The sequence below is a fragment of the Notamacropus eugenii genome, chromosome 7, assembly GCF_028372415.1.
Source record: "Notamacropus eugenii isolate mMacEug1 chromosome 7, mMacEug1.pri_v2, whole genome shotgun sequence".
Classification (NCBI taxonomy): Eukaryota; Metazoa; Chordata; class Mammalia; order Diprotodontia; family Macropodidae; genus Notamacropus; species Notamacropus eugenii.
The window spans coordinates 63,950,541-63,972,042 of NC_092878.1; the positions used below are offsets into that span (position 1 = coordinate 63,950,541).

Here is a 21,502-nt window from a genome sequence, read left to right on the forward strand (position 1 = left end):
CTTAGATCTTTTTTTTTTTTTTTTGTAATGTTTAACAATCACTGCCATACAATTGTGATTTTATCCACCCCACCTACCCCCCACTCCCCCCCTCCCTCCCCACGACTGCATACAATTCTGTATAGATTCTACATATGCTTTCCTATTGAGTATATTTTCACTATAGTCATGCTATGTAGTCAGACTAAGATAAATGAAAGAAATCATATAACAAATCAGAACATGATACACAAACACATACACATACACAAACATGATCTGCTACAATATGTGAGTGACTTCCATATTTCTCTCTCTGAGTGTGGCAGGCATTTTGCCTTGAGATCCTCCATTGGGATTTTTTTTTTTTTTTGGTAAGAAGTTCTTGTGTTATTACAAAAATCTAAGTCTACCAGAAAAAACTCTCACACACTGTGGTTGTTGCTGTGCATAAAGTTCTCCTGGTTCTGCTCCTTTCACTCAGCATCAGGTCATATAAGTCCTTCCAGGCCTCTCTGAAGTCTTCTTGTTCATCATTTCTTATGGCACAATAGTACTCCATTACATTCATATACCATAATTTATTCAGCCATTCCCCAATTGATGGACATCCCCTTGACTTCCAGTTTTTGGCAACTACATAGAGTGCTGCTATAAATATTTTTGTACATGTGGGACCCTTTCCCATTTTTATGATCTCTTGGGGATATAGTCCTAGTAGCGATATTGCTGGGTCAAAGGGTATGCACATTTTTGTAGCCCTTTGGGCATAGTTCCAAATTGCTCTCCAGAATGGTTGGATGCGCTCGCAGCTCCACCAACAATGAATTAGTGTTCCAACTTTCCCACATCCTCTCCAGCATTTATCATTTTCTTGTTCTGTCATGTTTGCCAATCTTATAGGTGTGATGTGGTACCTCAGAGTTGTTTTGATTTGCATCTCTCTAACCAATAGTGATTTAGAGCATTTTTTCATATGATTATAGATAGCCTTAAGCTCTTCCTCTGAAAATTGCCTGTTCATATCCTTTGACCATTTATCAATTGGGGAATGACTTGTATGATTATACATTTGGATCAGTTCTCTATATATTCTAGAAATGAGGCCTTTATCCCCGAGCTTAGCTGTAAAAATTCTTTCCCAATTTACTACATCCCTCCGGATTTTGGTGGCATTGGGTTTGGTTGTGCAAAAACTTCTCAGTTTAATGTAATCAAAGTTATCCATTTTGCATTTCATAATGCATTCTATCTCTCCTTTAGTAAAGAATTCTTCCCTTCTCCATAGATCTGATAAATACACTATTCCTTGCTTCTCCAGCTTATTCATGGTATCAATCTTTATACCTAAATCATGTACCCATTTGGACTTTATTCTTGTGTACGGTGTCAGGTATGGGTCTATGCCTAATTTCCGCCACACTGTTATCCAGTTTTCCCAGCAATTTTTGTCAAACAATGAGTTCTTATCCCAGAAGCTGGGGTCCTTGGGTTTATCAAACAGAAGGTTGCTATATTCCTTGCCTACTGCATCTTGAGTGCCAAGTCTATTCCACTTGTCTACCTCTCTGTTTCTTAGCCAATACCAAGTGGTTTTGATAATTGCTGCTTTATAGTACAGTTTGAGGTCTGGTAGCGCTAGGCCACCTTCCCAAGCATTTCTTTTCATTAGTCCCTTTGATATTCTGGACCTTTTGTTTTTCCAAATGAATTTTGATATTATTTTGTCCAGCTCTAGAAAGTAATTGTCTGATAGTTTAATTGGTATGGCACTAAATAAGTATATTAATTTGGGTAGAATTGTCATTTTTATTATATTAGCACTGCCTATCCATGAGCAACTAATGTTTTTCCACTTACTTAAATCTGACTTTATTTGTGCAAAAAGTGTCTTGTAATTGTGTTCATATAATCCCTGGGTTTGTTTTGGCAGGTAGACTCCTAAGTATTTTATACTGTCTACCCTAACTTTAAATGGGATTTCTCTTTCTATCTCTTGCTGTTGGACTTTGTTGATAATATATAGGAATGCAGAAGATTTGTGTGGGTTTATTTTGTACCCTGCAACTTTGCCAAAGTTGTTTATTAATTCTAGTAATTTTTTACTTGAATCTCTGGGATTCTCTAGGTAAATCATCATATCATCTGCAAAGAGTGATAACTTAGTTTCTTCTTTGGCTATTCTAATTCCTTGAATATCTTTATCTTGTCTAATTGCTACAGCTAACATTTCTAGTACCATATTGAATAATAGTGGTGATAATGGACAACCTTGTTTCACCCCTGATCTTATTGGGAATGCATCTAGCTTATCCCCATTGCATATAATGCTTGCTGAAGGTTTTAGATAGATACTGCTTATTATTTTATGGAAAGTTCCCTTTATTCCTACGTTCTCCAATGTTTTTAGTAGGAATGGATGTTGTATTTTGTCAAAAGCTTTTTCTGCATCTATTGAGATAATCATGTGGTTTTTGTTAGCTTTGTTGTTGATGTGATCGATAATGCTAATAGTTTTCCTAATATTGAACCAGCCCTGTAGTCCTGGTATGAATCCTACCTGATCATAATGTATTAATCTCGTGATAAGATGCTGTATTCGTTTTGCTAGAATCTTATTTAAAATTTTTGCATCTATATTCATTAGGGAAATTGGTCTATAATTTTCTTTCTCTGTTTTGTCTCTTCCTGGTTTGGGTATCAAAACCATATTTGTATCATAGAAAGAATTTGGGAGGACTCCTTCTTCCCCAATTTTCAAGAATAGTGTATGTAGTATTGGAATTAACTGTTCTTTAAATGTTTGATAGAATTCACTTGTGAATCCATCTGGCCCTGGAGATTTTTTCCTAGGGAGTTCATTGATGGCTTGTTCAATTTCTTTTTCTGAGATGGGGTGGTTTAAGTATTCAACTTCCTCTTCTGTTAATCTGGGCAATTTGTATTTTTTAAAATATTCATCCATCTCGTTTAGATTATTGAATTTTGGGGCATAAAGTTGGGCAAAGTAGTTTCTAATTATTGTTTTAATTTCCTCCTCATTGGAGGTGAGTTCACCCCTTTCATTTTTAATATTAGTAATTTGGTTTTCTTCTTTCTTTTTTTTAATCAGATTGACCAAAGGTTTGTCAATTTTATTAGTTTTTTCATAAAACCAACTATTGGTTTTATTTATTAATTCAATAGTTTTCTTAATTTCAATTTTATTAATCTCTCCTTTGGTTTTCAGTATTTCTAATTTGGTATTTACTTGGGGATTTTCAATTTGTTCTTTTTCTAGCTTTTTCAACTGCAATCCTAAGTCATTGATCTCCTCTTTCTCTATTTTATTTATGTAAGCATTCAGACATATAAAACTTCCCCTAATAACTGCTTTTGCAGTATCCCATAAGTTTTGGTATGTTGTCTCACTATTGTCATTCTCTCGAATGAAATTGTTGATTGTTTCTATGATTTCTTCTTTAACCCAACCCTTCTTTAGAATTAGATTATTTAGTTTCCAATTGATTTTTGGTTTCTCTTTCCATGGCCTTTTATTACATGTAATTTTTAATGCATTATGATCTGAAAAGGATGCATTGATTATCTCTACCTTTCTGCACTGGATTGTGAGATTTTTATGTCCTAGTACATGGTCAATTTTTGTAAATGTTCCATGTACCGCTGAGAAAAAAGTATATTCCTTTCTATTCCCATTTAATTTTCTCCAAAGATCTCTCATATCTACCTTATCCAGAGTTTTATTTACCTCCTTAACCTCTTTCTTGTTTATTTTGAGGTTGGATTTATCGAGTTCAGAGAGGGGGAGGTTGAGGTCCCCCACTAGTATAGTTTTGCTATCAATTTCTTCCTTCAACTCCCCCAACCTCTCCTCTAAGAATCTGGATGCTATACCACTTGGAGCATACATGTTTAGTAATGATATTGCTTCATTGTCTATGGTGCCTTTTAGCAGGATGTAGTTTCCATCCCTATCCCTTTTGATTAGATCTATTTCTGCTTTTGCTTTGTCTGAGATTAGGATTGCTACTCCTGCCTTTCTTACATGAGCTGAAGCACAATATATTCTGCTCCATCCTTTGACCTTTATCCTATGTGTATCCCCCCGTTTCAAATGTGTTTCTTGTAAGCAGCATATTGTTGGATTATGGCTTTTAATCCATTCTGCTATCCGTCTCCGTTTTATGGGAGAGTTCATTCCATTCACATTCACAGTTATGATTACAATCTGTGTATTTCCCTCCAACCTCTTTCCCACCATTTGTGCTTTTAGCTCTCCCGTCTCCCTTCCCCTCCTCAATAGTATTCACTTTTCTCCCCCTCCTCCTGCAGCCTTCCCCTCCTTCTTTTGACCCCCCTCCCTTTTAGTCCCCTTTACTCTTATTGCTTCTTTCCTCCCTTTTAGCCACCCTCCCCTTTCTTCCCCCTTCCCCTCCTACTACCTATAGAGCTAGTTAGGATTATCTACTTAAGATTATTGTTCCCTCCTTTGAACAAATCAGATGAGAGTACCTCTCAAACAATGCTCATCTCCCTCCCCTCCTTCCCTCTACTATAGTTTTGTACTTCTTCCTGTGATATAATTTGCCATTTTCTGCTTCCCCCTTTCCACACCTCCTATTACATTCCCTTCTCATACTTAAATCATATTTTTGACATGACATCATTTACTTTATGCCCGTTCCCTCTACATATATCCCTTTTATCATAATAGCTGCACAGTTCTCAAGATTAACAGGTATCATCTTCCCTTATAGGGAGGTAAACAGTTTGCCCTAATTGAGTAGCAAGTTTTTGTTTTTGTTTTTTCCCCTCTGTTTACCTTTTTATGATTCTCTGGAGACCTGCATTTGAAGATCAAATTGTCTATTGAGTTCTGGTGTTTTGGTCAGGAAGCTCTGGAAATCCCTTATTTCGTTGAATGACTTTCTCCTTGCCTGAAATGTTATGCTGAACTTTGCTGGGTAGTTGATCCTTGGTTGAAGTCCCAACTCCTTTGCCTTACGGAATATTGGGTTCCAATTCTTTCGATCTTTTAATGTAGAAGCTGCAAGGTCCTGTGTGATCCTGACTGTGTGTCCTTGATGTTTGAATTGTTTCTTTCTGGCTGCTTGTAGTATTTTCTCCTTCACCTGATAGCTCTGGAATTTGGCAACTATATTTCTTGGGGTTTTGAGTTTGGGATCCCTTTCGGGAGGGGAACGGTGGATTCTTTCGATGACTATTTTGCCCTCTGAGTCTAGTACTTCTGGACAGTTTTCCTTGATGATTTCCTGGAAGATATTGTCCAGACTCTTTTCTTCATCATGGGTTTCTGGCAGGCCAATAATTCTTAGATTTTTCTCTCCTGGATCTATTTTCCAGGTCAGTTGTTTTTCCAATTAAATATTTTACATTTTCTTCTATCTTTTCATTCTTTAGATTTTGTTTGACTGATTCTTGTTGCCTCATTGAGTCATTAGTTTCTACTTGCCCAATTCTAATCTTCATCGTAGTGTTTCCTTCAGTTAGCTTTTCCATCTCCTTTTCCATCTGACCAATTTTTCCCTTTAAGGAGCTATTTTCTCCATTTAATTTTTGTACTTCTTTTTCCATTCGACCAATTTTCCCAGTTAGGTTTTGGGTTTCCTTTTCCATCTGATCAATTTTCCCAATTAGGTTTTGGGTTTCCTTTTCCATTTGATTAGCTCTTCCTTTTAGGGAATTATTCTCTCCAGTTAATTTTTGAACTTCCTTTTCCATTTCTTCAGTTTTCTTTTTCAGGGTGATGTTCTCATCAGTGAATTCTTTTTTTATAGTTTTAATATCATTGGCCAGTTTTTCTTTTACATCCTTCTTCAGACGTTCCAGGTAATCTAGTTGTGCTTGCGAGAAATTCATAGTCCCATCTGAGGTTTCAGATGGAAGTACAGTCTCAGCTCTGACCTCTTTGGTGTTTGTGTTTTGGTCCTTATCCCCATAGAAAGATTCTATGGTTTTTTCACTTTTCGTCTGCTTTTTCCGATTCATGATGTTGGCTGAGTGTTGTAGCTTTTGGTTCTTTCAGTCAGAAGGTACAGATCTTTAAGTTGAGCTGATGTGTGTCTAGGCTAAAAGCAGGCTTTTGTTTTTTTGTTTCCCGGATCAGCCCTGGGGTTAGCTTGTTAGGTATGTGGGAGGGGTGGTCTGTCCTCAGGATATCTCCTCAGCTGACTTGAGGCAAAGGCAAGGTCAGGGGATGGTGATCCCAGCTTCCCTATTGTCTTCCCTTTTCCCCTGGAGGGCTGGGGCACGCCTAGAAGCTAACGCGTGTTCCCGCCCCTCCTTGGTCTCGTCTCCCGGCTCTGAGGCTTGCCTTGGTCTCAGTGCGAATTATCTCTGCCCTGGGTCGTCTGTCCCTCCAGCCGTCTCTGCTACCGTAGGAAGAATCCCCCTTTGCCACTTTTCCAGCCTCTGGTGTTATGAGACCACCCGCCCCCTTCTGCTGTTCCCGCTGATCCAGGATTAATCTGGGGAAGAATATGGTTCCCTCACGGTCATCAGGGGGGAGGAGAGAGCACTTACTGATCACTCTGCCATCCCAGTTCCTGGAAGTTCAAGTAGTGACCCACCGAAGTCCGTCTTCAGGCTGAAGATTTCAAGGGCTGCTGCACTGATGTCTGGCACTCAGCGGCTCTCACCGGCTCGGCCTGGCTTATCTCCTGCTCCGCTGGTCTCGCCCGCCACTCTTGGGCTCCTCTGGTCCCCTCCGCCCTGCCGCGCTGACCGCGCTGCGCTGTGCGCTGGGGTCTTACCCCCGCGGAACAGATCCCTCCCGTGGACCCTCCGGTCCAGCCTGGGCTCCGAATCCGTCAAAGTCCATCACCCACTGGATTCTACACCTCCAAAGTCTGGTCAGACTCTCCCCCCGGAGATATCCAGAGGAGTTTTTCCAGGAGCTTAGGTGAGTCGTTGCTTTCACTCCGCCATCTTGGCTCCGCCCCCTGAACTTAGATCTTCCTGAATTTGAATCCACTATTCTACCTAGCTGCTTCAATCCTCCCTTTTTTGCAAAGGGGTCACTAGTAGTTGGTACAATTCAATGCATGGTGGATACTAGAGTTTTTGATTTGGGCATTTCCTTCTGTATTTGTTTTACTTCTTAATCCGATTCAAAGCTTCAGTTATGGCTAAGTCTACAGACTGCCTTGTGAATGATTTCTCTCTTCCCTGGTTTCATTCTCTGACATGAAATCAGATCCATTGTGTAGGAAGTTGAGGTGTTAAAGGATTGCATATTGTCATAATTGTGATGTGTTAGTGCAGACCCCCCCTTGTATGTGATAGGATGCATGGTTCCATTTCTGTCAGCTGCTGTTCTGTGAAGCAGTCTAACGGAGTATTACAGTTTCCCTTGGGACCCTTTGGAATGGATGAAGATTCTTTTCAGAAGGATCTTTTTTTTTCCCCTGAGGATTTCACTTGTTCCTTCTTATTCTTATTCACTCAACCTGTCCCCTGCTTGGTGTGAGCATCACCTCCTGTTTCACATCCACAGGAATCAGTTGTAATATCAAGAATAGGAAATCAGGACATTAGGCATGGGACTAATCCTGTGAAGTCCATGGATCCATAAATATTCATTATTGATGAAGCCTTACTGGCTGTTTAAAAACAACTGTTTCTCCTCTCTCCTAACTTCCTTTACTAAATGCACTTGACAATTCTTTTGTCATGTTTTCTGATTTACTGCTTGGGTTTCTTTCCAATATAATGGAAGATCACAGATTGAATTGATTTCCTCTATCATGACTTCAGTGGTGATGGGTGGTAGAGTTAGAATTTATGGTCAGATCATTCTCTAGCTTTACTTCACTTGTTTTGGAGAGGCCTATGATAGAAAGTAAAGATTGGAGAGATTGTAACTATAAGGTTGTGATCATGGAAGAGCTTTGCAAAGTCGTTTTCGAGAATGATCTTGTGTGGCTGGTAAGATGTGTTTACTATCTCCATATTTCCTAGGGCTAGCATCTTCTATGTGCTACCTTACTTCTTCCCATTTCTCACCATGTTACTAGGTTAAGATAATTACAAACATTTTAAAAACAAATTTACCTGGGAGTTAAAAACACTGATTTCTCTAACAATAAAAAAATAAATAAATTTGATACTGCTGCTAATGATAAGGATAATAATTTTAATTGTGATAATAAAAATGTGTATGGTACTTTATACTTTGCAAAGTACATTATGCCTTATTTCCCTCTAGGTACTCTCAGATCCAGGGACACTTGCCTCCTTGCTTTTCAAACAAGACATTTTATTTCTTAACTCCTGGTGTTTTCACTGCCTGTCCCTTATTCTAGGAATTCTTTCCCTCCTAATCTCTGCCTCATTCCTTTCTTCAAGTCTTAACTAAAATCCTTCCATCTATAAGAAGGCATTCTCAATCCTCTGTAATGCTAGTACCTCCTCTCCATTGGTTATCAACCATTTATTCTGTCCACAGTTGTTTATTTGTGTGTGTGTGTGTGCTTGTGTGCACAATTTGCATATTGTCTCCACTCTTAGACTGAGAGTTCTTTCAGAGTGAGCAGAGGCTAATTTTTTCCCCTTTTCTTTGTTTCCTCAATGTTTGTCACAGTGCCTGTCACATAATAGGGGCTTCATAAATGATTGTTGACTTGGCCTTAAAACACATTATCTAATTTTTAGTTTCACAAAGGCTCTGTGAGGTCGGTAGGACTGTTATTATCATCCCCATTTTGAAGATGAGTGTGATATATGAAAAGTATGAAAACATAGTTTCTGGGTAATTAATCATTTCACTAATCACACTAACAATATGAATGAATAACAATATGAGCTAACAATAATGAATACAAGGAGTCGGTGGCATTCTCAAATGCCAACGATCCCCTCATGAAACTCGCTCAATACTCATATGACCTTGAAGAGTAGGTATTCCTGGGTTTGGCAATTAATTCTGACTGGTTAATAAGTAATGAATATTGAATAATGAATATTGTATTGAGAGATGGACTTTTTCTAATGAGGGTCTGGAGTGTGTGACTCTGATTACCCTGTCTTATTCAAAAAGGTATTTCTTATCCAAACTACACTGCCTAGTGCAGTGTCCAAAAAAGGGGGTCTACCTCCTCTCAGACTTGGCTGAGTGAATTCACCTTCGATTACATTCTTGGTAAGGTTCTCTAGTTGGATGGAGTCTCCCACACAGGATGTGAAAAGCAGGGGATTAAGATAATCTCATCCCTCAATAATACCCTTCAGAGACTGAACAACCTACAGGCTTCTGAAAAACTCCGGGTCCTACTTCAATAATGGATTATTAATATGAGAGGGCAGTAACCATTTCTCACCAGAGGAAACAGAAACCCCAAAAAGTTAAGTGAATTGCCTGATACCACACACTAGGTGAGTCATGGCAATACTTTTAGACATTGCACTGGATTTCGTTTCCACCTTTGACTCATAGACAGGCAGAGTGTCTTTTCATAGCTATGGAGGAGAACAAGGAAAGATTCAAACTGAGACAGACGTATGGAAAGGCACTTTCCACAAGTTTTCTCCTGTGCCTCATTATGAACTGGAGTGGTAAAGTTTTGCCACCTATTACAATGTCAGTGCGGTCATCTGAAAAATAACACAGAAGCTGCAGAAATGAAATCTTATTCCTGACAGTACGGAAACCACATCTGAGACCTAGCACAGCCACATTACCAATGAGGGAAGCAAAATGAGACATCTGGGTTGGGGTCTCCATTGACTTTGGCATATGCTAGCAGGATTGCAATGATCTCTTTATAAGAATGATTGCAATTCCAAATGTGCTGTGTCTAAGATAAGTCCCAAGCATTTATTTATTTATTTTTCTGGCAGAGATTAAATCTCTCCCTTTCCTGCATCTATTATGAATCTCTCAAAAAAAAAAAAAATCTGCCTGATCTTAGAGCTAGCTGATCATTCCAACTCATTGAATGAAGACATCTTTTCTTTTGCTTTTGACAAAGAAACTGCCAAATATGGCTGAATGTTGGCTTTAAAATCTCATCTTTTTCCCATGAAATTGGTCTCTGATAATGATTAATTAGTGACCAAAATGAAATGAATCAGCAAAAAATATATATATATATTTATGGAATAGAGATGACATATATGTTTCCAATTTTAATACAAACATGAGTTCTATAAAACCATCCATGTGACTAGTTGGTGAGACAAGCTGTGAAAATCTCTTAACTCTTTATTTTTTTTAATGTTTATTTATTTATTTTTAGTTTTCAACATTCATTTCCACAAAATTTTCAGTTTCAAATTTTCTCCCCATCTCTCCCCTCCCCCACCCTATAATATCTTGCATTCTGATTACCCCATCCCCCAGTCTTCCCTCCCTTCTATCACACCCCTCCCTTCCCTTATCCACATCTTTTCTCTTTTCTTATATGGTAAGATAGATTTCTATACCCCATTACCTGTATTTCTTATTTCCTTATTTCTTATTTCTTATATGCAAAAGCAATTCTCAACACTCATTCCTAATACTTTGAATTCCAACTTCTCTCCCTCCCTTCCTCCCCACCCATCCCCACTAAGAAGGCAAGCAATTCAATATAGGCTATATATGTGTAATTTTGCAAAGGACTTCCATAATAGTCATGTTGTGTAAGACTAACTATATTTCCCTCCATCCTGTCCTGCCTCCCATTTATTCTATTCTCTTTTGACCTTGTCCCTCCCCAAAAGTGTTTACTTCTAATTACCCCCTCCTCCCATTTGCCCTCCCTTCTATCATCCCCCCAACCCACTTGTCCCCTTCTCCCCTGCCCTTCTGTAGTGCAAGACATACTTTCATACCAAACAGTGAGCATGTCATTCCCTCAAGCCAGATGTGAAGAAAGTAAGCTTCCCTTTTGCCCTATCACATCCTCCCTTTTCTCCTCCATGAAAGAAGCTTTTTCTTGCCTCCTTAATGGGTTATCTCTTAACTCTTGATGATAATGAGGCAATTGACTAGCTTCTAGAATCATTTGGTGAACCTGGGCCTCACAAGATTATTGTGAAGACCAAATGAGAAAATGTGTGAAGTGCCTTATATATTATTCACTATGTAAATCATAGCTGTTATTATAACTAAGTGCTTAATAATGCTTTTTATTCATCCTTTCATTTTTTTGTCCTGAGGTTACTTACTCTGTTTCTAAGTTTCATGAAATATAAAATCGAGAACCAGGGTCTTTTCTCTAATCTGCTCAAATGTGTACTGAAGGACCTTAAAGAGTTAATTTTGGGTAGGTGCCTCATGGCTCCTGGAGTCATAATTTTTTTTATGGGTTATATGCCTGAATGTTGCAGATGGTTAATGAACTCATTTTCCAGGTGAGAGAAATCTTTCTAGTTCTCTCAACAGTATACCTGGGTAGAGAAGTTCTCCCAATTGCAGATGTAGTGACAATCTTTATTCCTTTAGTGAACTACAGTGACTGAATATTAATCCTTCAGCGCTCAGCCCAATGCCTCTCCCCTGAAGGTTCTTGATTAATGCTTCTTCTCGGTGCTGCCATTGTTTTCCTAGTTTGCTAGTGTTTTTTGTTTTGTCTTGTTTGTTTTATTTTGGCATAGCATCTACCATGCTAGTACCTCAGAAGGCAGTTAGAAATGTAGGTTCTTCTTCCACAGTATGGTGCAGTAGAGAGAGCATTGAAGTTAGAGTCTTGGGACCTGGGGTTCAAATCCTGGCCTGGCTATTTACCATGACTTATATGGTCTTGGGGAAATCAGAATCTCCTTAGGTCTCAGCTTCCTCTTCTGTAAAATGAGAGAGTTTGATTATATGACTTCTAAGGTCCTGTCTAGCTTTAAATCCATGATGTGATCCTAATTAGGGAGTTAGGAGTAAATATGAGTTCTTTAAAAGTTTTCCACCATAGTTGGCAGAGTAGCACAGTAGATAACGTGATGGATTTTGGAGTCAATCGAACATAAATTCAAGTGCCATTTCTGAGATTTACCAGATTTGTGATCTTGGTGGGCAATTTACTTAATCTCTTAGAACCTTAGTTTCCTTATCTGTGAAATGAGGATAGTGATGTTTGCAATTCTTACCTCACGGGATTATAAAATTCAAATGAGGTAATATATGTAGAGCATTTGGTAAAGTTTATAATAAACAACTCATTCAATAAGCATTTATTAAGTACTACTATGTGCCAGTGTCTAGTTATATCAAGTGTAATATAGACACTCAATAAATGCTCATAGTTTCACTGCTTGTCAGGTTCTGTGCCAATTGTTATGGATACAGAGATAAAAATAAGTCTTTGGTTTCAAGGAGCTTACCTTCTATCAAGGGAGACGATGTACGTATATAAATATATATGAAATAAATGTAAGGTAGATTTCTGGGGGAAGCCACCAAAAGCTGGGAGTATCAGGAAAGACTTCATGCAGAAGTTGGCGCTTGTATTAGTAAAATATTCAGAATTTTTAATGGCCAAAAGCAAATCTTAAGACATTTCTTAATATTACTGAATCCATGATAGGACTGATTTTCTAGTTGGCATTCCTCTCTCCCCCACTATTCAATATATGAAACATATACAGATGTGTGTATATTTTATATATATGTATAAAATGTATTAAAAAATATATATATATATATATATATATATACACACACATACATATATATTCCTAGCACACCTTTAGTCAATGATTATAACAATATTGATTCTACCTTCAGTATGGTCTTTTTCAGGGTCCTCATCACACTCTCCCAGAGACACAGAAACATAATACCAATTTATTGACTTTTAATTCCTAACACTGAACAACAAAATAAAAAATATCCAAGACCTCTAAGGTCTAGAAGAAACTCTTGTATCTTAGTTTACAAAGACCTTTCCATGGATGACAAAAAGGGTAAGATTGTGGTTGACTAAAGTGACAATGAGAATTAAAACTCACAGTTCCTGAATTTTCAGAAATTGAAAAGATTGAAAGAGCATTTAATATGGAATCAGAGGACCTAGGTGCAAATCCTACCTTTGCCCTTTCTTAGCAATGAGACTTTGAACAAATCTCTTAATTTCTTGGGTCTTCAGTTTCCTCATCTGTAAAAGAAAGGGCTTAGAATAAATGATATCTGAAGTCTCTTCCAACTCTCCATCTCTGATCCTAATCTGTCATTCTGTAACTGGACTGGTCTGGGCTGCTAAGAAAATCGAGAAAGGGTTCAATTTTGTGAAATAATTCAAAGAGCAAATGATGGTGTTGGTTAGAGAAGGCCAATTATATCCCTATACTTCACATCTTATTATCCCAGTGCTTATGTGCGATCTGCCTCCAAGTAGCTTCTAATTATCAGAGAAGGGGAGCGATAAGTGGTTTGGCAGCGGTTACTGTTTGTTCCACAATCACTGTCTGGCAAGTAGATGATATACTCATAACCAACAGCAGTGGAATTAACATTCTGCAATCCAAACAATGTTTTGTTTCTGCAATTAAAACAAAATCTTCAATGAGTTATTTGAGAGTTCGTCCACAGGTATGGAGATGTTGATGAGAAGGGGATTGGAGAGTCATCTGGTTATGGAAACTCTTCCTGTTATAACCTCTGCATAAGCTTATTGTAGCTATGTCTATTGTGAGCCTCACTGGTCTCTTTGCTATGGGTATTGGGACCACATGAAGATAAGGTGCAAAAACCTAACTCCTCATCTCTCCAATCCCTGATAACATTTCCTCTCTCTGGCTGTTTGTTCTATAGTGTGGAAGCTGGCTCAGAGTAACTTCCTTGATCAGTTTCATAAATTAAGGATTTACTAAGTAAAACTGGGTTTCTAGTAACCTTCTAGTAGTTAACAGTTGGACATATACTCTTTTAGGGTAAAAAATAGAAAAGAACTTACAAGCAGACAAAAATCTAAGAAATACTATCTAGAATATTTATAGCAGCCAGCATATTGAGTCTCCCTGTTGAAATTCGTAGATTCTTAATGCACTTCAAGTCCACACTTATTCAAGTGTATCCCTAACAGTATGGATGATTACTTAATACTTATTATGTGCATACCATGATACATCTTAGTATCAGAAAGGTTGGTTTATTAGACTAAATTTTAACATTAAATATAGAGTGGATGAATGGATTCAGTATCAGCAAGACAGAGATCCTCCCCCTGCTGGCATTACTGCTCCCTTCCCAAATGAGTTCACTGTAAGGTGGACTGATAACTGTGAGGATGGTATTTATATAAAGAATGGTTCTAATTCTACTGATAATGAATAGACTGCATTTATATTTTTAGCAATGGGTTCATTCTGTATTGAATAAACCATTACAGACAATGGTGACACAACTATGTTCTAAACATTTCTGTATTGCACTATGCCAAATTACAACTCTTCACCTTTAATTACTAGAACTATTTATAGGTTTCTTTCTAAGAACAAACTTACCTAGTCCACTCTATCTATCCAACCTCAACCTAGATCATATTTCATATTCCATACAGCCATCTACAAAGGCCATCTTGCCATATGCACTTGCTACTGAAAACCATATGCTTGGTCACTGAAAAAGTTAATCCACTCAGCTTTGGAACTTTGAACCTGAAGTGGAACTGTCTTGATTAGTGACTGAATGAGTACAGACTAACATATTAGCCTTTGCATTATATCCCATCTAGGACATGTGGCGATCTATACTATCTTTTTTTTTTTTTCTGGGTACTGTGTTCAAATCAATAATACTATTGCTTCTGAAAAGGGCATGTCAGTTAAACTACATGTGAATCAACTCATTATCCCTGTGATTTCCCAAAAACAAATTCATTTTAAGTGGTTGCCTTTTCTCCAAATAGCATCTCTATGTATTAGGAGATGAGGTTCTAGAGAGAGGAATTGTCTCATTCTTTCTATTTTTATCCCTAGAATTGAGCATAGTGCTTGATGCATAACAAACATTTGTATGCATTTTTAATCCATTCATTCATTTGCCTCAATTTTTATCAATGATTCCATTCCATTTTCAAATGAAGTGACAAGAATATGTTTACAATGGTGACCAGATAATGACTTTGGAATACTAATAATGGAAGTTCGTATTCTATTCAAGTTAATACAAATATTTGTGTCTGCTATGCTCCAAGATAGCCAGTTTTCTAAAACATCCACTGTCAAGAGAGAAAGATTAGGCAGAAACTATAGTGTATTCCATATATATTCAACTTGTAATGGAATTCTTATCTCTGTGAGAACATGCTGATGTTATGTCATTAATTCAATCCACATGGTGGAGAAAAAAGTTACCCTACCCTAATTATTTGTGGACATGTAGAAAAACAGTTGGTTGAATTTTTCATTTTTCAAATGATAGTCTTGGCATCACAGCAAAGTTACTTAGAAGAATGTCAGCTGTGGTCAATATTTGGATTGGAAATCTAAGAGGTTCTTCCAGGTTCCACAAGAATAAGGAATAATTGTTTAATGTTCCCTGGAATTCTTAAACAAGTCTGTCACCCTGCTGGCCAACGCTTTCAGTGCTTTACTCAACTGACCAACAGGTCCTCTTCCTAGTACTAATAAGCACATGAAATACATAATAACTCAGAGATTGACAGGATTCTTTTCTGCCACCAGGAACTCTGAGTGACCCTAAATATAAAATAGTACACCTTGATTATCCTATGAAATGCTGTCTTTAAAGGATGCTTATATCTTTACCCTTCTTTCTAGAAAATGGGCTTAGGTCCTTATTACTTCATTCTTGAACTATTGAATTAGCCTCCTAAACATTCTCATTGTTTCAAGGTTCCCCCCTCTCCAGTCCAGACTCCACACAGGTACCAAAGTGACCATATTTTCTTAAAAGTAGATCTTACCATGTCACTCCTCCGCTCAATAAACCGTAGTGACACTGTGGTGCCTCTAGGCATTGGTTTGCAAATTGAGAGCACTTTACAGCTTGCCTCTAATCTCCCTTTCCAGCTTTCACTTCCTGGCATAAAACATTCCATCTCCCATATGTACCTTTGCACTGGCATATCTGGAAAGCTCTCTCTTCTGGTTGCCACCTCTTAGAATCCCTATTTTCCTCAAAGCTTGGCTTGTCTCCCACTTTCTACATGTAAGGACTTTCGTCATCCCCCTTGTTGTTAGTATCTTACCCTTGAAGCTGCTTCAATTCATTTTCTATATGTTCTATGTATATACATATAGGTATTTATGTTGTCTGCTCTGATAGAATGTAACTTCCTGGTGGGTAGAGACTTTTATTTTTAACTTTGTATAGCCCCAGAACCTAGCACAAGTTCAGTCAAGTCTGCAAGTCAACTTGTTGACTTGGCTTGTCTTTGTATTCTTAGCACTTAGCACATAGTTCCTAGCACTTAGTAGGTATTTAATAAACGCTTGTGAATTTTTCAAATGATACCAATGGTTTTAATTCTTTTTTAAATAATTAATTTATTTGTTTTCAGTTTTCAACAATCACTTCCATAAGTTTTAAATTTTTCTCCCCTTCCCTCCCCCCCAACTGCATGAAATGTGATATGGGTTCTACACATACATTCTTATTAAACACATCTTCACATTTGTGATGTTGCATAAAAGAATTAAAATGGATGGGAGAAACCATGAAAAAAACCAAAACAAAGAATAACAAAATAGAAAATAATCTGCTTCATTCTGCATTTTGATTCTGGTTTTAGTTCTTAAGATGAAAAACATTGTAGCTATATCTATAGATAGGTAGATATCTATAGCTATCTATCTAAGACAGTATCTAAGATAGATAGATATCTATAGATAACTGTCTAAGATAGAGAGATAGATCGATCGATCGATCGATAGATAGATATAAATAGATATCAATTGTGGTCAATATTTGTTTGAAAACTCTAAAAGAGCTCTTATATGAATAATTATGGATTAAGACCTCTTTATGAAAGCTAGTTTATATTCTTAGGGGCTCACCCTTGGGCTCTTCAGCATTGTTATTTGTACAAGCTATCCTTATGTTTGTAATAGTCTCGCTCCTTACCTGTGCTTCTCAGGACATCTGCCTCCCTGAAGGGAACTTCTTGAAGTTAAGCCTTAAAAATCTTATCTCAAGTGCAACCTCCTTTAAGAGGCTTTCTTGATTCCCCTGGTTGTTAGTGCGCCTCTCAAATCACTACGTAATTAATCTTTTATGTATCGTGTTTTTTGCTACTTATACGCCAGCATGTTATAACCCCCCAATAGAATATGGTTTCTGTGGATGTAGGGATGGTCTCAATTTTATATTTATATTCTTAATACCTACTACATTACACCTATGCTTAATATCTACTACTACAGTGCCTGGTACACAATAAGTGTTTTAAATGTGTTTGCTGACTGATAAACTTAGAACTTTGTCAATAAACTTTGCTCTAGATTTTAATGGTACCCTTTGCTATTTTGTCTTTCAGGAACAGGGTAAAATAGGAGTGGTCTTCAACATTGGAACAGTGGATATCTCCATCAAAGAGGAAAGTACTCCAGTAAATGATGGCAAATACCACGTTGTGCGTTTCACCAGGAATGGCGGCAATGCCACACTTCAGGTTGACAACTGGCCAGTGAATGAACATTATCCCTCAGGTACACATTTTATATTAATTTCTCTCATCCTTCAAATTCCCAATCATACTTCTTTAATAGGAATTTTCTCAGGGCTGCCACCAAATCATTAAAATATAAGTATAAACTCATCTTTGTGCATTTTATATGAATGGAAAGAAAAGTAATGTTGGTCTCAGACCACCACAGAAAGGTTCTGGAGGCTTATTAACCAGGTATTGCCTAATTAACCCATTGATTACCTACCTAATGCTCATACTGGCTCATACGGAATCTAGGAAGGAAATGTGGTATAGTGCAGACTGCTGGACTTGAAATCAGGGGTTATTGTTCAGGAGTTATTGTTCAGTCAGGTCCAACTCTTCATGTTCCCACAGATCACAACATGCCAAGCCCTTCTGTTCTCCACTTTGTCCTGAAGTCTGTCCAATTTCATGCCTGGATTCAGATCCTCACTCTGCCAGTTAGCATCTGAGTGACTTTAGGCAAGTCATCCAAACTCTTTGGATCTGTTTCCTCATTTATAAAATAAGAATGTGTGGGACTGGATGGATATATGAGACTAGTTGACTGGATAACCATTGTAGTCCCTTCCAGCTTTAAATAAGGGAAACGATGTCATAAGTAGCTTGTTTTAAATGGTAATCCAGAAAAAAGTATAACTGAAGAAAAAAATGCAACTTTCTTGACTTTGATCTAAGCCTGGTAGACAGATCAAGGTGATGTTTATATCAAATCTGCTATTTATGTTGGCCTTTAGCCTGTTTAAATAAAAGGCGGATTTATGATAGTGATGGCAATGGTCTTTCGAACTTCGAGTATTACAAACCTTAATTGGTTTATGAATGAATCTATGTTCTAACATCTCACACTTGCGTGGGTGACAATGAAAAGAAAGCTAAGGCCAAATTCTAGCCATCATGTTAACTAACCTGTTTAAACATTGTCTCTCTCTTTTCCCCAATTTGCTTTCCTGTCTTAAAGTTAGGGTCTAGTAGGCATTCTGAGGATGATTGTTATTACTGTTACTACAAGTGTTATTATTGTGCATATATATTGATGTTTTTGCTTAAATTCGGGGTTAGAACTTACAGAAGGAGAGCTTCCAGAATCATATACTAGTTGTACCAAGGACATTATGAAAGCTTATTACTTTAAGTGGGGACTGCTAAAATATCCTTTTCCTTTTCTCCCTTTCTCCATCCCAGTTTTTACAGTGTTGTTATGTTTTAATTTTTGATCACCTGCAATAGAACTGTCTCATCTTAAAGATGACCTGGTCAAGGGATTTTGTTCCACAAATTCAGAGGCCAGCTACTGTTGTCTATTCGCCTGCAATAGGTCCTTGGTATGGCCTTTTGACTGATTTCAAGTTTTACAGAACAAATCCTTTCATTAAGGGGATTTGTTCTGTGAAGTTTGGATTCAGTCAAAGGGCTGCACTTGAGGACCTAGAGGGCCCATGTAGTTTCAAGGCTACAGGTTGCCCACCCTTGCCCTAGACCTTAAGTTTTATCACACTCTGCCTCCCAATGAGGTGGGCACTGATGGTTACTGGTAAACCCTTGGGTATTTTACCAAACACTTATATGCCACCAATAAACAGTTTACCTTTTAATTATGCCACTTCAGAGAAATACCCAAGGCACGCTGCACCTAATTGCGTGTCAGGACTTCTTCATAATGCCTTACTTAAAAGATCGGATTGCCACACTGAAGTCAGCCTTATTTCATTTATAGACAGCTTCAGTACATCCAGCCTTTCCTCTGTAGCACAAGGTTTAATCAACCACACAAAAGCAAACATACTCGCACTCTGGTTTCCCAAAGGTGTTTGAGAAATTAGTTCTATTTCTTCTTCTCTCACTTTCCATATAGTAACCAAATGACCCTGTGGCTTTATTCTGCCTTCTTTTTAGCACATTTGGGTTGTCATAGATGGTCCTTGATGACGGTATCCCTGTAGAGGATGAGCCTTTGAAAATAGCCAGAGGCTTTATAGAAAGTTTCCCTGGCATCCAAATGCAAGATACTAATAGAAATGATTTTCTTTTCAAAATGCATGTTATTTAAACCCTAGAGGGGGAAAAAACCAAAATGGATAGTGATCTTAGAAGCTGTTCATTTACTCATAGAGAAAAAAAAATCAATCCTGCTCTGTGAATACCATCATTGGTGCTGCTGGAGGGTCTGTCTGTGTTTCTATTAGGAATTTCAAGGCTTTCTAAATTGGTATTAACCACATGCCCCAAGCTCACACAAAAATACAAAGCCAACAACAGAACTTGCATATCTTTGGCCGTTGTAAAGCTATAGATGTGTAAGCAACTTGCTGACCCTGCAGTGTTCGTCTCTCTCTCGGAAATTCTTTGTGTGTTCTGTTTCAAATAATGTGTGGCTTTGCAACTTAACCCAAATATATAACTGAAGGGTTTTTTTAGCAGTATTTCTTCCCCAGAAAAGAAAAAAAAGGTATCTTTAATCATTGTTTAGTAGAGTTCATTAAAAACAAAATAATGATAAAATAATAGTATTTATGTAGTTCTTTAAGGTTTGTAAAGCCTTTTAAAATTATTTTCTAATTTTCTCTCCACCCTAGGAGAGGGATATCATCCCTATTTTACCATTAAAGATACTGATGCAAAGAGAGGTTTAATGACTTGCCCAGGATCATATAGCTAGTAAGTGTCAGAGGCTGGGTTTGGAACTCAGGCCTTCCTAACTTCATATCCAGTACTCCATTCACTGTACCACTTAGCTGCCTCTAACTTGTAAAGCTCCATGTAAAGGAATTGGGAAGGTTTTCAAACTTTCACAATCATTATTCCATTTAGTTCTCCCTCTATCCCCAACTACCCTATAAAGAAGTAAGAGCCATTATTACAATTCTCATACATGCAATACATATACGTGTACATATGCATATACGTATGTATACCGATACATGCCTATATGTGTGTGTATACATATAAATATATATAAACCCAATTTCAAGAATACACACACACACACACACACACACACACACACACACACACACACACACACACACATATATATATATATATATATACCCAATTTCAAGAAGCTAAATTGATGATCTCTAATCTGTGTGTTCATGGTTAGGTTACTAAAAGATGGAGAAGAAAACGTCTGTCTTAGGCAGTCATGTGCCTATGCAGAGTCATTCTTAAAGCACTGATGATGTGCTTAAAACAAGGTTCCCGATTAGTGAAAATAATGGATCCAGGAAGTGGTCACATTATTCGAATTTACACTGCGTATTTCTACTATGCTAGAGTTAATTGTCCTATTTTACAAAATTAGAATTTAAATACATGACTTTGCAGAATTCATTATTTGCACTCCTCAGTCCCGGTACAATATTCAGTTGAAATAGCATTAGATATTTGAATGAACCATTACTATTTACCCTTAGCTGGCTAAATTAGAAAACCTTATAATCCTCCAAGTTAAGACTTGACTTCTGTATTAAGCTCTGGAGCTTATTTGCACTAAGACTAAAGGTGATTCACTTTCTTATACTTTCAACATCCTCTCATCTGTAAAATGGGAAAAATCTAGCTTACTAAAATTTATTCTTCCCAACTTCCTTTGAGTATTGGAACAATTCCATGGAGTAAAGTGTCATACTGTATTTTAAGCACAATTTGGCAATAGCCACTACAAAAAATGAGTGAATTCCTTTTAAAGATATTATCAAGAAATATCTTCCAGAGCCCAAGCTTCATTGAACAAATCAGCCCATTCTGCCCAGATGGTTGTGAAACACTGGTTTCTCTCACACCTTTCCTACTCCATCCATATATTTATTTGGTTTTGGAGATGATACTAATCATTGAAACATTCAGTGAAGAAATACCATCATTTGTCTAATAGTAATGATCAGAAGGCAAAGAAACACAGAGTAGCTCCAATT

At 37.5% G+C, this 21,502-nt stretch overlaps 1 protein-coding gene across 1 annotated transcript in view; it reads left to right on the forward strand.

Moving 5' to 3' along the window:
• Positions 1 to 21,502, forward strand: part of NRXN3 (neurexin 3) — a 532,333-nt gene that overhangs the window by 294,390 nt on the left and 216,441 nt on the right. The window contains exon 4 of the mRNA XM_072625145.1: positions 17,412 to 17,583. Coding sequence (XP_072481246.1) covers positions 17,412 to 17,583 — 172 coding nt within the window. The remainder of the gene's footprint in view (positions 1 to 17,411; positions 17,584 to 21,502) is intronic.